General features: G+C 38.7%; 1 protein-coding gene across 1 annotated transcript in view; it reads right to left on the reverse strand.

Moving 5' to 3' along the window:
- Nucleotides 1-18375, reverse strand: part of SMC5 (structural maintenance of chromosomes 5) — a 281089-nt gene that overhangs the window by 221605 nt on the left and 41109 nt on the right. Inside the window, exon 5 of the mRNA XM_029612667.1 lies at nucleotides 16270-16404. Within this exon, the coding sequence (XP_029468527.1) occupies nucleotides 16270-16404 (135 nt within the window). The remainder of the gene's footprint in view (nucleotides 1-16269; nucleotides 16405-18375) is intronic.

The following is an 18375-nucleotide window of genomic DNA, read 5'->3' on the forward strand; positions in this document are numbered from 1 at the left end:
CTCCCATCACCAACACCATTGGTTGGAGCCACCATTAGATGTCCCTTTTCATAAAATTTGGTAAAGCGAATTTTGGAGGAAAGGGGTTGCAGGAACTGACTCAATTGAGTTCATAACCCCCACTGGAGAAGTTGCATATGCAGATGAGTTAGGGGGACCACACTGCTGCAGCTAGGTGCCCTAGCAGCATCAGGATCTGTTAATCTGAAGTGAAGTTCTGGAGTCATAAATGGTTCACTAAGAAATGAAGTCTCTGGGCTCTATCTTTGGGAAGGAAAGCTCTGGACTGTAGGGAGTCTAACCGAGATACTATAATTTGTAGGGATTGGGTTGTAGATTTTACTTTTTGTAATTTATTATAAAACCCAGCATTTCCAGGCAAGTTAAAATTGTCCCCAGACACCATCTTGAATTTCTCTCGATAAAGGTGTTTATTGAGAGATCAAAGACGCTAAAATAGGGCATAGACCTCCAAATTTCTTGGGCATGAGAAAATACCTGGAGTAACAGCTCTGGTTGTATTGACAGGGGGTTAGTGGCGTTCTGTTTCAGAAGTGACTTACCTTCAGATCCAGAAAGGACAGTTGTGGTTGATCGAGTGGGGGCATAGCCAGGTGAGCTTTTTGAAGTAAAGATGGTACCCCTCTCTTACTATTGTCAATACTCCTTGATCTGTAGTTCTCATGGACCAATTGTCTAAAAAAATGTATTCTGCCCTCGACAGGCATCAGCTGCCATGGCAGTGGTAGTTCTAAAGTTTTTGTTGAGACTTTGCCGCTGTGGAAGCGGCTTTTGACGACACTGGTCTCTTGGTCATCAATTTTGGGAGGTTGATGGATGAGGTTGTGGCGATTGGTATAGAGGCTGATGGTATGTTTAATATGGCCTGTATTATCATTTTGGGGAAAAAAGCTAGTTTGTATTGTGGGTATGCACACCTCGGCGCATTTGGTCTCCCAGAGTGGACCATGATGCTCTGCTCTTTTATCTGTGTGACCATCTCCTTTAGCTTTTCACTAAAGAGGTTGTCCCCAGGCAAGAGAGGGTCTGCCAATTTTTCATGACATCTCATATGCTGCTTGCTCGTAGACATGCCATGCGTCTTGTTGCTATAGAGGCCACTGATGGTCATTGTGTCACAGCTTCATACATGGATCTAAGATGCCTCAGCCCATCTTCTATGCCATAAAGAGGCTGTGGTGAAACTGGTTGACCCACTTCTGTTCTAATGTAGGGATTTAGGGATTGCAAGCACTCAAATATTGCACCATTTAAAACTGGTGTTGCTGGATCTGTGACGAGTATTTTAACTGTGGAATATTTTTTTTCCCCACAAAGTTGTCCAATAGTTTATGATCCTTCCCGAGAGGCAACTTAGAGTGGAGTCTTGTTTTCTTCGCTTTCTTCATTGCAGACGACTACCAAGTTATGTGGTAGTTCCACAATGCCATATTCTGGTGTCTTTTAATCGAAATTTAAGGTCCACATTGCTTGCCACCATTGCCCCTGAAAAGGGAGATTCCCAAATTTTTATCAGTAGCTTGTCCAGTACTGCATGAGATGGGAGAGTAGCTGGTTCTACTGGAATCTTTAAGATTTTCAAGACTCCAATAACCTCAGCCTGGAATCAGGCTTTCTAATCTCCACTTTATTTATTTATTTATTTTATTTATTTAAAGCTTTTCTATACCGGCATTCATGATACAATCATATCATGCCGGTTTACAAATAACAGGGGGGTGCAATACCTTTGTTCTTTTTAACCAGTGCAGAGGAAGTAAAAAGTTACAATATAACAAGGCTGTTGAAACTGGGGGAGGAAGAAGACAAGAATAGACAGGAATAAATATAAATCTTTACAGAGGTAGATTATTTACATTGTGCAGTAATGTCTCTTTATGGAATTTATTTACATTGTGCAGTAAGGTCTCTCAATGGATAATAGACTCTGGAGTGCTTGATTGCTGTATGATCTCTCCTTGGAGAGATCCTACAGCACACACCGGGACATCACTTTCAGAGATGTCCCCATTTTTTCCACAAAGCGAGAATGTCAAATCCTTGGAAGGAGAGAAGTAATCTGGAAGCTCTTCCGGAAGTTTAGATGATATGCCTGTTGAGCTTCCTGAGGACTCCAATGGAGATGGCTGCATTAGACTCTCTAATCTTTGAGAAGATGCTGGTGATGGTTCCCTTGAGGGCCACAACTATTGCTATCCATTTTGGGGAAGTTCTTCCCTGTTATCTTCTGATGATTTTGGTGTAGGAAGCAGGGGTGCTCCTGGCATCAGTGCTTCCATTATTATTGGCTGAATGGGGTACACAAGTGGAAAACTGGGTGGCTGGACCTGTGCGAATGATGTGAAAAAGTTTCAGAGAATGTCTGTTATCTATTCTACTGCTTGTTGCAACCTGAAGCCAGGCGATTAAGAGGCATCTTCTTCTGGCACCGGGATTTGCACCTGGTCTGATCAAGGGACCCCTAGGCAGTATATAACACAGAGGCTATAGTGTTTGAAGACAGAGACTTGCTGCCATAGGCTGGAAGCCAAAAAAGAGCTTAGGTCCAAAGGTACATGGACTGCTGTTTTGTAAGAGGAATAGATTCCCCTTGGTAAACTTGATGGTGGTAATGCTTCTGCCAATGTGTCATGAGTCGGCGAAGGGCCTAGTGAAAAATGTAAAATCTACCAGTCCTCCATATGCTGGGCTTCCCTTCTGGGAGATGTGAGACCTGAATATATCTGGTGCCCACCATCTCTGGAGGATTCTGAGGGTGCTCTAGATCCATGTGGTCTATGCTGAAAGGTTGACTCTTCGTGGAGCGGTTGCCCTTGCAGTGGAGGTCTTTTCGGTTTGGATAGTGGAGGTTTGCGGTATAGCACTCTTTGGACGCAGAGTCTTTGTTGTTTGAGGGGTAATGCCTTTCTTGTCCTGTTCCTTTCACTTCTTTTTTTTGCGGTATAGATCCTTCTTCTGCTGGTCTTTTTACATCTAGTGCTTTCTTATGGGCACTAGTGGTATGAGAGCTTGGTTTATGTGGCTCCTGTGTCATACGTGTCATCGGTGCTGCACCATTCTCAATGCCAGCTGCATTGGATGGGATGGCACTCCATGCATCGTAGAGATGTTTGCACTTTGAGTCATCCGCAACACACTGTGCGCCACATGAGGTGATGCATCATGCACCTTGGGGGTCTTCGTGCCATCATGCACCATGCGTTAGGTTCCCTCGATGCCATTGATTTCTTTTCCTTTGCTGTAGCGCTCTGAGACTCCTTCTACTTCAGGGGGACTTCTGACAGTGCACACAGTGTGTGCAAGGCTCCTGCAGAGGGCAGTCAGTGCTCCTGACAAATGATTTTGTCCACCCTTTTCCTCCCTGCCCTAGGAGACATCCTGCCGCAATCGTGGCAATTGGTTTGGTCATGGTCCAGCCAAAGGCAGATAGCAATAGTTGTGGCCACATGAACAATACTTAAACGAGGTCTTTTTCTCATGTTTAGCACTGAAAAATACTGTTTGGGGTTCGCCAAGGTGAAAATTGAGAGAGAAACTGAAGAGAGGAATCAAGAGACAAGGATTCCACCATCCGTGCAAAACGCAGACAAAAAAAAAAAAAGAGGAGATTTCTGGAATGCTCAATCACGCGGGAACTGCCACGCATGCCCAGTAGAGCTAAAAAGCTCTAAAGCTTTGAGAGACAGCTCTGCCGAATGCTGCCGGATGGCACCCATTCAGCATGGCTAATGCAGATTGCTTATTGACGGAAAAAATAAGATTAACATTTTTTTGGTTGTGCTGGCATATATCTGACTATTGAATTTTAAGTTCTTTAGGAACCTGCTTCAACCCCATTTGCTATCATTTATGGCAGAGGCAATGTAAAGCTGAGTCACCATGAGTCGGTCATTTACACCATCAGTGTTTCATGCCCTTAATTCTTCCCCCTCATAGATCATACTGCGGTGTTAACAAGTCTTTGGCAATGAGAGAGACAGCAGTTCCCTTTTAAGGACTGATGCAAGTCCACCCTGTAATAAGCAGTAGGCATCATTATGTGAGATCCAGGGCTCCTGCTCAGGAAAATTCTACATAGTGCAACCTGCATCCACCAACTGAGAAGTAGGAGTTAGGTTTTCAAATCAAACTCAGAACTAGTGTATAGCAGTGTATACCAACATTGCTGGGATTTTGAGCAAGCATCTATTCTATTCCAGTCATTCATTAATTCCAATATTTTTTTTTAATTTAGTTCAGTTAATTTGTTATACTTTTTCTCATTAATCAAAGTGGTAGACATTAAAATAAACAGTCCATTTGCTCACAGAAACAAACACAAGGGTTGTTATTCAAAGACTTTGTCCAAGTAACTCATTACCCACACAAAATTTACCCAGATAAAAGCAGGTGGTGATGGAGGTGTTCTTGAGGCATGGCTACATTTCAGCAAACAAGTGTTGATATTCAGCACTATACAACTAAAGTCAGCTGGGTACAGTCTGGTCAGAAAAATACCTGACCTAAAGATATCTGGGCAAATTTAGCCTGATATTATTCAGCAGTACACGTACTGTATCTAGATAAGAGCTGACGAATATAGAGATAAAGTTACCCAAACAAATTTGCCGCTCACTGAATATCTACCTCACAGTATATGATGGAATTATCTACCTCACAGTATATACTGGCAGATGAAAATAAAACCAATCTAATCTGCCCATTTATTTTCCAAAGTCACCAGACCTCCAATTCTATCTTCACTTTAACTAAGGGTGCTCTGTGTTTATTCTATGCTTTCCTGAATTAAGATATCATTTTGGTCCAATTACCTTCCCTGCTAGGTTATTCCATTTATCTTTTTCTTTGAAAAAAAAGATTTATTTTGCCTCAGTCTTCCCTCTCGGAAACTATCATGGCCTCTTGTTTCAGAATTACTTTTTTGCTGAAATTTTTTATTTTTTTGTGTATATTTACCAGTGATTTACATGTGTAGAGACCCATAGGTTTCTACTAGATGGACCTTAATCCCTGTCCTTGAAATTAGTCAGCTAGAAAGGATATACAATTCCCTACAGTACCTCCCCCTGAGGATGGCTAGGTGGTATAATCCCATTCCAGAAAGGAGAGGGGGGGGGGGGGGGAGTCTAGGGTATAGTTGAAGCAGTGTAGATTTGATTTTGTAGAAAGCAGAAGTGTTCAGTGTGCTTTCCACGTTTAGGCCCCCTGCCTACACAAGGAAGGGAGAGACACTACCCTGCTAGATCTTTGTGTTAAAGACTAGAGGGAAGAAAGGCAAATAACGTTTTCCCTTTTGAATGTGTTTTAAGATTTTTTGTGTACCAGACCTGTACTTTCTGGGAGGCAACAACCCCTCTTCCAGGAGTGCAGGAGGAATCTATATGTCTCTTCTCCCCATCAAGAGAAGGTGGAAGAGGCCACAGTAAGGTTCTAATATTTTTTCACTGATCTCTAGTTTTTTACCATCTGGATGGGAATGAAGTATCTTTCTGCCCCCTCCCCCCTTCCTTGCCCTGTGAAGCAGGTCTAAAGTTATCGAGCTAACTTAGCTGGTTACAATTAAAAATTGTCTAAGTTAGCTGGATAACTAAATTCCTCCCCGAAATGCCCCTGGAACACCTTTTGTTCATCCAGTTAAGTGATTAGCCAGCTAAAACCTATCTAGCTGCCAGCAGGATTGTAATCTCAGACAGAGTTAGCCAGTTTTCCACAAATCTCTATTTCTGCTTCATCCAAATGTTTCAGTGGTCTGCCATCTTCTTTATTCTTAGTAGGTCTCTCTGATAAACAGTTACGGTATTTTTGATAAAGAACACTTGGCAGCATGTACCAAGGTGAGAAATAAAGTGGCAGTCAGTCCAACTTGCATTGCTGACTTCAGGGAGATGGGAAGGGGAACACTGTTCACACTCTCCTTATCTCCCACACAGCATAAGCTTCTTTTGCTGTCCTCCCCGACCTTGCAAAATTCACCCCTTTTCACATCTCTCCCCCAGAAGCATTCACCCTCTCTTACACCTCTTCTCCTTCAAGCATTCATATCCCTTACCTCCCACAACATTCACTTCATTACCTGTCCCACTACCCAAGTATTCATCAACATTTCAGCATTCACCTACTTTCCCTTGCCACAAATCATTCTGACTTAACTGGAGCTCTGGGTGACTCCCTCCTCCCCTCTTCTATCAGCTGAATCCCAAGTCTTGGGAGCAAAATGAGCTGCTGAGCCTTGGTCAATGTATGCTCCAGCCCCTCCCCTCCAGAATGCAGGCCAGAGAACAGCCCTCCACTTCAGGCAACAGGTGGGAGGGGAGGTTGGACAGGAAGGGTAGGGCTGAAGCAAGGGGCAAACTGGCTCTTTTCTGCTATCTTGTCAGCTCCAGCATCTCAACGAGTGGGGATGAACAGAGAAAAGCCTCCGATCTCTGCAGCAGCCAGCTGCATTGTGAGTTGCAGGTGGGGCTGAATGAGGCAGTAGAATGGTTCTTCTCTTCTCTGTTCTATTGTGTATGCTTCCCGCTCCATGCCCTTACCTCCTATTCTTTGCAGTGCTGCTCAGTTATGTGGCTAGGAAGGTAAGAGCCACATTTTGCACATGTAAGAACCACATGTGATTCTCGAACCACAAGCTGGCCACCCCCTGTTTTAAGGTTTAAGATTAAGAAAACAATTACTGTCATCTAAGGATTTAGCTACTGTAATCTATGCCTGTATTGCTACCGTAACTGATTACTGCAATTTGCTAAATCAGAGAATATCAGGCACTATTTTGGTTGTTTATATTTGTTTGAAGCAGGTACAATTGCTCCAAAATACTGTTTAATGATTGTTGGTGGGAGTTTGGGAAATTTTAACATATATCCCTAATTTTGCTATCCAGAGCAATGTTGGAAGCCTCAGGGCACAGTACAACAGTACCATAATCCTGGCAGTGGTAAGAGACTTTGGAGGGTGCCAGGCAGGGTGGAAGTGTAAGGACTGGGGTGGTAAGGGGGATGGAGGAAGACAGGGGGGCCAATAGTAAGGATTTTTGGTAAACCAGAGGTAGAAGAGGCAAGCGGCCCCAAAAGCACTTTCACTTTTAAACTGTTTGGAAGAGATTGTGGGGGTGGGGTAGATTAGGCTCACAGGCCCATTTTCAGCCACTGAGGTGAGGGATTAGGGGATTAGACCAGCAAGCATATATATATATTTTTATTGCCAAGGATGCCACATAACTGGCTATATTTTTTTTGAATACAGTTGGTTAAGGTAACCTTATTCAGGAACGTATTCCCAGATAACTTTACGCCTGCTGTTACGCGTGCTGCCCGCAGCAGCCCCACAGCACGGCCCTCTCACATTTTCAGATGGACTTCAGCTCCTGGCTCCTCTTCACTAGCAGTGGTGGGCCACCAGCTCCAACCTCAGGTTCCCTCCAGTGCCTCCAGTCCTGTCATGCTACCCAGTGTTGCCAGCCAAGATGTCCCTGCCCGTCAGGTCTCTCTGCGTGGCCTGCGGAGAGACGCCGTCATCAGCGCTGCGCCCCTTCCTAGGCACACGCACATTACTACTACTTTTAAAGAGCCCGCGGCGGGAACCTGGCCGCGGACCCAGATGCTGATGTCAGACTCTTCAGCATATAAAAGCTCAGGCCTCGCTCCATAGCGTTGCCTTTGCAACAGGTCTCCTCTTATTCAGAGTATTCGTTGCTGATCCTAGAATTGTGTCTTCATGGTGTTCCTGTTTCCCGTGGTTCCCAGTTCCCTGTTCTCCTCGTTCCTGTTCGTCTACGTGTTGGACTGACTCTTGGATTTGACCTCCGCTATACCGGACTACTTTTCAGCTTCTCTCCAGCCCCAGACCTCCACTACGCCTGACCACGCTCCAGCTTCTCTCCAGCCCCGGACCTTTGCTACACCTAACCACGTCTGCCTTCTCCATGCCCTGACAATTGCTTTGATTGACTTCACTACAGACTTTCCTGTGTCCAGAGTTCTACATTGCTTGCCACAACTTCCACTTGCCTCTGGCTCTGATCCTTGCCCGTCAGTGACACCTCTCCTTGCCTATTCTCTGGATGTGGATGTATAAAGCCTAGGCCTTCTTTTGCTTGAGCGCCTCCAGTTACTTATTGTTCCTTTGGCGCCCGAGTTCCAGTACCGAATCCTGTCCAGGATAAGACTACGCCATCTACCGGCTGCTGTTTCTGGGCTGAATTACCTTCCATCCCTAGCTAACCCCGAGGCCCACCTAAGTCCTGCTGGCCCCGGCACCCAAAGGCTCAACCCGAGGGGAATGAGGGCTGGTATAGGTGAAGCTCCAACGGTCTCTAGCTTCAGCCCACTCCACCCGCTGACGGTAGGGACCCGGTAGGTCCTTGCCTAACGGTTGCGTCAACCCCACTTCAGCCCAAGGGTCCACCTCTGATGCAATACCTGCCACTGGGCACATTTAGAGTTAGCCAAATAACTTATTCAGCTAACTCCAAATACTGGAGTTGGGCTACATAAATTGTTTGGATAACTTAATTCCATACCAGAATGACCCAAACCACGCCTCATGTCCAGCTAAATTTTATCCCGATGACCTGTGTGGATAAAATTTAACCAGATAAACAGTGGCGGATCTTCAAATATTTGCATTTATCTGGATAATAATGACCTCCTTGTGTATAACTTACAATTTTGTGAGCTTTAATTTTTTTTAAACATAATTTCTATTTTTTGGAGGGTTGTTTTTTATCTTTTTTGCTCAGCAGTTTCCTCCTGCTATTTTTTGGGCTTCCAGCTCAATCAGAACTGACCTATGTGAATGAAGGTTCATGTTGCCATTTTCAACAACTACTTGAGGCTTTTCCCTTGTATCATATCCCTCTCCCAACTCACTTAACCCAGTTATTGTAGTGACTATCCTCAACAAAGACTCACCCCTGCAATCATGGGTCCTAAGCCCAACATTAGATGTTGCCTTTGCATGACGGCTAGGATTCTGTCCCTGCAGGGGGCTGTGAATGCAGCATCCTCAGTTCCAGTCAGCACGGGATGCTTAAGATCTGACCTGAGAATCAAACCCAACATTTCTACATGGCAGTGCGTACAGCACTGCAGTATGTGTAGTTCTGTATCACTGAGCAGACAGCAGATTTACACAGCCCACCTCACTTAAGTACTCCTAGCTTCCTTTCCAGTTTTTCTACTTTTCACTTAGCTCAGAGCTTTAGAAATACAAATTTTCACTGTACTTTCCAGCACAGAAGTGAAGTAAAATAGTTACAGCCAAAATCTTTTTTCACTTTCAGGTTGAAAAATAAATGAGAACATTACTGTTAATCCATGCAGATGCCAGTTTGGGATGTGCATTTCTTTCATTTGTTCTGGAGTTATGCTTGTACTCTAAAGTCCGTGAGTTACATGCATAATAGATAGTATGCGTGTACTTTTAACAGCCATGTAATAACCCACACGTTATGTGCGCAACTTTGAAACAAGGGCACATCTCTAATACACGTTAGGATAGGTCAGTTAAAAAAAATGAAATGCTTCACCTTGATTGGTCCTGCTCCTTCCTATCCTGGCTCCACTGAGTCTGGGGTTCAGCGTCATCAGTGACTTGTCTCGATTAAGGAAAATACTGCAGTTTTGCTTGCCCCAAAGATTTCAATGGGTTCCAAAAACAATGCAAACAAACATTTTTCTTGTTATTTTTGGGGCACTATCCATTTGTTACTGATTTCAATGAACCAAATCTAATCTCACTCCTAAAGGACAAGAACCCTTACACATTTTAAAATGTGAGCCAGGACAACATTCCCCTGCCTGACCCTGCTCAGTCCCTGGAACTCATTGCTACTCATTACAACTATAATTCTTGAAATGCTTGAACCAGCCCCTCTTCCTGGAATACTTTTTTCCTCATTACAGTTATATCTCTTGAAATGTTATTTAGTCTGATACAGCATCTTTCACCATAGTCATAACCTTCAATTTGTTGCTCCTTCAGTCGCTTTGCTGAAGTCGCGTTACTTACTTTTCGTTATATTCTTGAAACGTTTTGTTGTTGCATTTGAGCTGTACTTCTGTGCTTCACTATGTTGCCCCATCCCTCCTTCCCTGTTATTATGTAATTTCACTACTTTTATTATAATGTGAACCGGCGTGATGTACCTTACGAACACTGGTATAAAAAAAGCTAATAAATAAATAAATAAATAACACATATAGTATAACATAACTAAATGGTAGATGTTCTGGGGCAACATGTTAGAAAATCTGCCATTAGAAAATGGATTATCTAATTGGTTGGGTGGTTATTAGTGATGAGGTAATGACTGTTCAGCCACCTCAGTGAGAAAGGGGGCTCATCAGATTATCAGAGTGGGTTTTTGTATTGTTGTATATAGTCTATTATGTATTTAGTAACTCATGCAATTTTAAAAATGTATCGATTTATCAGACTCTTTGTATAATAGTATTTCTTCTTGATTTTTCTGTATAAATTATATATTTTTCATTGTAATTTTGCTAAAAATGAATAAAAAGTAATTAAAAAATATATTGATATCTATATGTATGATTTGATATTTTTACTTGAATACTGTTTATTAAAAAGAATCAGAACATATGTATGACATACAGGATACGGATGGACCCAAAAAACAAATCGGTAACCGATCCAGTGAGCTGTGTAGCAGTGACGACAATGAGAATCGGATAAAAGAAAGCCCTTTATTAAAACGCCCGACTCTGGCCGAGTTTCGCTCTTTTTGCTCAGGGGCAACTAGAAATGGACATATAAATAATTAATATACATATATATGAAATAAAACAATATTTAACATAAATGAATAAAAAACTAAATATAAAAATATATTAATTTGAATTATGTTATAAAATCATTGTATTATAAATAACATAAAATCAGAAAAATTAATACATATATATGTGTTTGGACTTATGGATACAATAACTTAAAAGACAACATGTATATATGAAAAAATAACTTAAAAGACAACATATGTATATGAAAAAATAAATGAAATGCAGTATATCAAGGAGTAAAACATGTGACATTGTAAAAATGCAAGGAATAGAGAGGTGGTGATCCTGTGTCATATACAATGTATGAAACTATAAACAACATGGAGTCAATAATGGTTTTTGGATAATACAATCATTATATATTTCATGCTTACTTCATTCAAGCAGGACTTGGAAAGGTCAATAACATATTAATTATCCTAAATATGAAAAAACAAACAAAACAAATGAATAAATACAAAAATCAAAAAAATTTAAAGTGAAAAAATGAAAATGACATGAATGTAAATGGCTGTCATGAAAAAAGGGAAAGTAAAAAAAATATAATAAATGAAAAAAATGAATGAAAAAAATCAAAAGTGGATTGTTTGAAAGAAAATGTTGGAATAAAAAATGAATAATTAAGGAACCAAAATGACAATGGATGGATAATTGTTAATGTGACTAGAAAAATCTACCTGCAACGCAGATGGTTTCACTCTAAAGCAATTAAACTTTCTATATATATGAACTGTAATAAACGAATGATATAAAATGAATGTAGTATGCTGAAAAACATACAAACAGCTCATTCAACTACTACTGTATGAGCTGCAGATAACTATAGTTAGAAAAGTGCTTAATTTTAAATTGCCAACTTAAGATTAATTAAGTGCTTACAGAATACGAGAAATGTATGTGTGGAAAAACTATATTATGCTTAGAGATGGCTTATTTACTGACAGAGGATCTTTGATATAAAGCATTATAAAATCTGATTGCTCGGATGCTGTCTAAACCACCTTGAATATGATACTTACAGGGAAATACGCTAAACATAGTAAGTAGTAAAATTATTGTAAAATAATGTATGTTGAAAAATTGTACTATAAGCTGGAATAAAAATATTAAAAAACCTTTTGATTGAAAATCTAACTGTCATCTTTGTCAGGTTAATTGGAAATAATACATGTTAAAATGAAAAAAATGTTTGATAAACATGAGTGAAAAATCAAAATGACAATGGATGGATAATTGGGAAAATCTACCTACAGCGCGGATGATTTCACTCCAAAGCAGTTAGACTTTCATTTGTTCACGTAGCGATGCTGTGTGATGTCAGTAATGAAATTGAATGCATTGACTGTAACAAACAAATGGTACGAAATGAATGTGGTATTCAGAACGGCAAAAAACATAAAAACGGCTTATTCAGCTACTATTGTATGAGCTGCGGTAACTATAGTTAAAAAAGTGCTTAATTTTAAATTACCAACTGAGGTTAAATTCAGTACTTGCAGGATACGGAAAATGCATGTTTGGAAAATGTATATTGTGCTTAAGGTGACAGTATAAAGCATTACAGTTCATTAGTTCCGATCAAATATGGCACACAGAGTGCTCTTCATTTTTTTCAATTTTTGGCGCGAAAATAGTCATGTTGTCGCGAGATTTTGTATAAATAACGTCACTGTCGGCGTTCTGTTTCTCAATCAGCTGTAAGACTGCTCGTTATGTGGATGTAAGTATTAACCCGCCAAAATTTTTAATCAAAGGTCTCTTTAATAGGTGTATTCCAGTTTCAAAGTACAATTTTTTAATATAATTTCACTACTTATTATGTTTAACGTATTTCCTTGCAAGTATTGCATTGAAGGTGGTTTAAACAGCATCCGAGTAATCAGATTTCACAATGCTTTATACTGTCACCTTAAGCACAATATACATTTTCCAAACATGCATTTTCCGTATCCTGCAAGTACTGAATTTAACCTCAGTTGGTAATTTAAAATTAAGCACTTTTTTAACTATAGTTACCGCAGCTCATACAATAGTAGTTGAATAAGCCGTTTTTATGTTTTTTGCCGTTCTGAATACCACATTCATTTCGTACCATTTGTTTGTTACAGTCAATGCATTCAATTTCATTACTGACATCACACAGCATCGCTACGTGAACAAATGAAAGTCTAACTGCTTTGGAGTGAAATCATCCGCGCTGTAGGTAGATTTTCCCAATTATCCATCCATTGTCATTTTGATTTTTCACTCATGTTTATCAAACATTTTTTTCATTTTAACATGTATTATTTCCAATTAACCTGACAAAGATGACAGTTAGATTTTCAATCAAAAGGTTTTTTAATATTTTTATTCCAGCTTATAGTACAATTTTTCAACATACATTATTTTACAATAATTTTACTACTTACTATGTTTAGCGTATTTCCCTGTAAGTATCATATTCAAGGTGGTTTAGACAGCATCCGAGCAATCAGATTTTATAATGCTTTATATCAAAGATCTTCTGTCAGTAAATAAGCCATCTCTAAGCATAATATAGTTTTTCCACACATACATTTCTCGTATTCTGTAAGCACTTAATTAATCTTAAGTTGGCAATTTAAAATTAAGCACTTTTCTAACTATAGTTATCGCAGCTCATACAGTAGTAGTTGAATGAGCTGTTTGTATGTTTTTCAGCATACTACATTCATTTTATATCATTCGTTTATTACAGTTCATATATATAGAAAGTTTAATTGCTTTAGAGTGAAACCATCTGCGTTGCAGGTAGATTTTTCTAGTCACATTAACAATTATCCATCCATTGTCATTTTGGTTCCTTAATTATTCATTTTTTATTCCAACATTTTCTTTCAAACAATCCACTTTTGATTTTTTTCATTCATTTTTTTCATTTATTATATTTTTTTTACTTTCCCTTTTTTCATGACAGCCATTTACATTCATGTCATTTTCATTTTTTCACTTTAAATTTTTTTTATTTTTGTATTTATTCATTTGTTTTGTTTGTTTTTTCATATTTAGGATAATTAATACGTTATTGACCTTTCCAAGTCCTGCTTGAATGAAGTAAGCATGAAATATATAATGATTGTATTATCCAAAAACCATTATTGACTCCATGTTGTTTATAGTTTCATACATTGTATATGACACAGGATCACCACCTCTCTATTCCTTGCATTTTTACAATGTCACATGTTTTACTCCTTGATATACTGCATTTCATTTATTTTTTCATATACATATGTTATCTTTTAAGTTATTTTTTCATATATACATGTTGTCTTTTAAGTTATTGTATCCATAAGTCCAAACACATATATATGTATTAATTTTTCTGATTTTATGTTATTTATAATACAATGATTTTATAACATAATTCAAATTAATATATTTTTATATTTAGTTTTTTATTCATTTATGTTAAATATTGTTTTATTTCATATATATGTATATTAATTATTTATATGTCCATTTCTAGTTGCCCCTGAGGCAGCTCTGTGCAAAAAGCACAATATACATTTTCCAAACATGCATTTTCCGTATCCTGCAAGTACTGAATTTAACCTCAGTTGGTAATTTAAAATTAAGCACTTTTTTAACTATAGTTACCGCAGCTCATACAATAGTAGTTGAATAAGCCGTTTTTATGTTTTTTGCCGTTCTGAATACCACATTCATTTCGTACCATTTGTTTGTTACAGTCAATGCATTCAATTTCATTACTGACATCACACAGCATCGCTACGTGAACAAATGAAAGTCTAACTGCTTTGGAGTGAAATCATCCGCGCTGTAGGTAGATTTTCCCAATTATCCATCCATTGTCATTTTGATTTTTCACTCATGTTTATCAAACATTTTTTTCATTTTAACATGTATTATTTCCAATTAACCTGACAAAGATGACAGTTAGATTTTCAATCAAAAGGTTTTTTAATATTTTTATTCCAGCTTATAGTACAATTTTTCAACATACATTATTTTACAATAATTTTACTACTTACTATGTTTAGCGTATTTCCCTGTAAGTATCATATTCAAGGTGGTTTAGACAGCATCCGAGCAATCAGATTTTATAATGCTTTATATCAAAGATCCTCTGTCAGTAAATAAGCCATCTCTAAGCATAATATAGTTTTTCCACACATACATTTCTCGTATTCTGTAAGCACTTAATTAATCTTAAGTTGGCAATTTAAAATTAAGCACTTTTCTAACTATAGTTATCGCAGCTCATACAGTAGTAGTTGAATGAGCTGTTTGTATGTTTTTCAGCATACTACATTCATTTTATATCATTCGTTTATTACAGTTCATATATATAGAAAGTTTAATTGCTTTAGAGTGAAACCATCTGCGTTGCAGGTAGATTTTTCTAGTCACATTAACAATTATCCATCCATTGTCATTTTGGTTCCTTAATTATTCATTTTTTATTCCAACATTTTCTTTCAAACAATCCACTTTTGATTTTTTTCATTCATTTTTTTCATTTATTATATTTTTTTTACTTTCCCTTTTTTCATGACAGCCATTTACATTCATGTCATTTTCATTTTTTCACTTTAAATTTTTTTGATTTTTGTATTTATTCATTTGTTTTGTTTGTTTTTTCATATTTAGGATAATTAATACGTTATTGACCTTTCCAAGTCCTGCTTGAATGAAGTAAGCATGAAATATATAATGATTGTATTATCCAAAAACCATTATTGACTCCATGTTGTTTATAGTTTCATACATTGTATATGACACAGGATCACCACCTCTCTATTCCTTGCATTTTTACAATGTCACATGTTTTACTCCTTGATATACTGCATTTCATTTATTTTTTCATATACATATGTTATCTTTTAAGTTATTTTTTCATATATACATGTTGTCTTTTAAGTTATTGTATCCATAAGTCCAAACACATATATATGTATTAATTTTTCTGATTTTATGTTATTTATAATACAATGATTTTATAACATAATTCAAATTAATATATTTTTATATTTAGTTTTTTATTCATTTATGTTAAATATTGTTTTATTTCATATATATGTATATTAATTATTTATATGTCCATTTCTAGTTGCCCCTGAGGCAGCTCTGTGCAAAAAGAGCGAAACTCGGCCAGAGTCGGGCGTTTTAATAAAGGGCTTTCTTTTATCCGATTCTCATTGTCGTCACTGCTATACAGGATACGGAGGCATGCCAAACAATTTAGTATGTATTTTGTATTATGTATTTAATGTATTGGATATTTATGTATATAATATGTATTTTGTATTTGATTATGAACTTTTATAGCTATATTGGGTGGTCTTTTCATGGGCCAGAAAGGAGATATATATACTTCAGCAACAATGTCTCTGAAAAGGGTACTGAAAGCAGTTATAACTGTTTGAGGTCTCTTAAAACATACAGTAACTCATTTCATTTTTACCTCAAGATCTTTTTCCTTGTCCCTGAAGTTTTTTAAGTCACAGTGGAATTGGTACATTTCTGGAGGTCCAATAGACTTTTCTGTGGCCTCAAGAAGTTCAATCTTGGTAAGTTTTGCAAACTCTCCAACTTTCTCCTACAAAAGATAAAATTAAATTGAATATGTATGATTATATAACATTTTCCAACATGGCAATCTGATGAGCACCATTACAATATCATATCCTACTTACTAAAATTCTTTCATCTTAGATAAATAAAACATTCTTACAGTGCTTTTATGCCCATATATTTCCTCTCGATTCACTTAGCCCAATCACTGTGGCAAAAATCTTCAGTCGGGGGCCACACCCCAGGGATCCTTCCAAATCCTGCATTCATAGGTCCTACATTCGGACACCATCATATAATGAACACGAGACTCCCTCTTGCCCCCACCGGGGGCTGTGAACATTACCTCCACAGCAGACCACAACTAAGATGAGGAAAAGGGCTCCTTGACCCACACTAGCACCGAGGAGCCTGAATTAGTAGCTCCTTCACTTTGCTGGTTTACCCTGGATCCATGGCAGCAATGGACCTGTCCTTGCTGACATCACTTCTGGGTTCCATGAGTTTTCTCTGGACCCATCCCTGGCCAAGAGATGAGCCAAATGGGGTTTCTCTTTTGAAAGCCCTTTAAAAGCAGTCTGTTAAAGTCCTTTGGCAGTCTCTTCAATCTCTGCGGTACTATGCGGTTGCTTAATGAAGTGCAAATCTATTGATTGGTGGTTGATTATGGGAGATATGGGAAACCTGGCTGGAAGATGTATGCTCCCAATTATGTGCCCTCCCCCTGCTCCAATTTTTCTGCTACAGCAATATAGACTGGGTAAACAGAATGAAAGGATTGGAATTTTCCACCAATGATTATCCTAGGATAGTCTCAAGAAAATAACAAATCCACTCATGGCAGGTCATATTGTGGACCTGATTTTCCATTCCAGATTCAACAACAATTGAGGGTGAAGGGATCCTGGTCAAACTCCTGTTTGATTCTATTTGATCTTTATTGTTTCTCTTGCAGCCTTAAAGGTGAGGATACCTTTAGAAGGATACATTCTAAGGGTGGGGTGAATGCCTCTAATTTCCTAACAGCCTTGAGAAGTGCTCCTATAAAGATAAGAGGAAACTTGGCTAATATTTTAAAAAGATAGTTGAAATTAAGCAACACTTTTGACAAGATAGCCTCAGAAAAACTTCATAAGGTTCATATGATTAGGTCAATGAAAAGAGTAGGCCACCACTTAGAAAGATCCTGGTGAAAAATCTGTTTGATTTTTTTTTTTTTTTTGGGGGGGGGGGGGGCGTAACTAAGATGGCCAACTGAAGGGCTGCTTTTCCTGGACGCTCTGACTAGATTTCTGATTTCCTCTATATTTTGCCTCTATTTTGGGGGGAAAAAATGCCTCAAAAGAAAAGGTAGGGTGAGGGTATTCCCATCTAAACCCACCCTACCTTCAGATCAGAGATCGATCTGGGAATTTGCGACTTCTGCTGCACGGGCTCTGCCTCCCGCGGGCGGAGCGGCTGGAGGAGAGCCCCTTTCGCCGGGAGAAATATCTTTAAGCCCGCCATACTACAACAACTGCTACTGGCTTCCTCCTCGGAAACTCCTGGAGCTACTGGAGACTTTCGAGGAAATTCTGAAAATGTCGTCCAGTCGGATGGAGCTGAAGGAGTTAGTTCCAGGTCAGCAACGACTTCAACCCCGATAAGGCTAAGTGAGGCCGCCGGAGAGATTAAAAAGGAAGCGGGAAGGATCTCATTGGAAGCGGCCGAGAGGACTGATTCAATTTCTGGAGCCAGCGGGGTGAGTCAAATCGCATATAGGATTGAAAAACCAGCAATTGTAACATTAGAATCCTTGTGGGATCTTACGGCTGGACTGGATATTAAATTACATGAGCAATCTTTGAAATTACAAGGGTTTTCTGCAAAATTTGATATTGTGGCACACGACCACCAACAAATATTGCAAGAACAAGGATGTGTTCTCCAAAGATTAGAAGAGGAGGTTAAAGTATCTGCAGCCTTTTCTAGGGAAAGGCTTGCAACGAGAAGAAAA

This window comes from Rhinatrema bivittatum, chromosome 1, assembly GCF_901001135.1.
Source record: "Rhinatrema bivittatum chromosome 1, aRhiBiv1.1, whole genome shotgun sequence".
NCBI lineage: Eukaryota > Metazoa > Chordata > Amphibia > Gymnophiona > Rhinatrematidae > Rhinatrema > Rhinatrema bivittatum.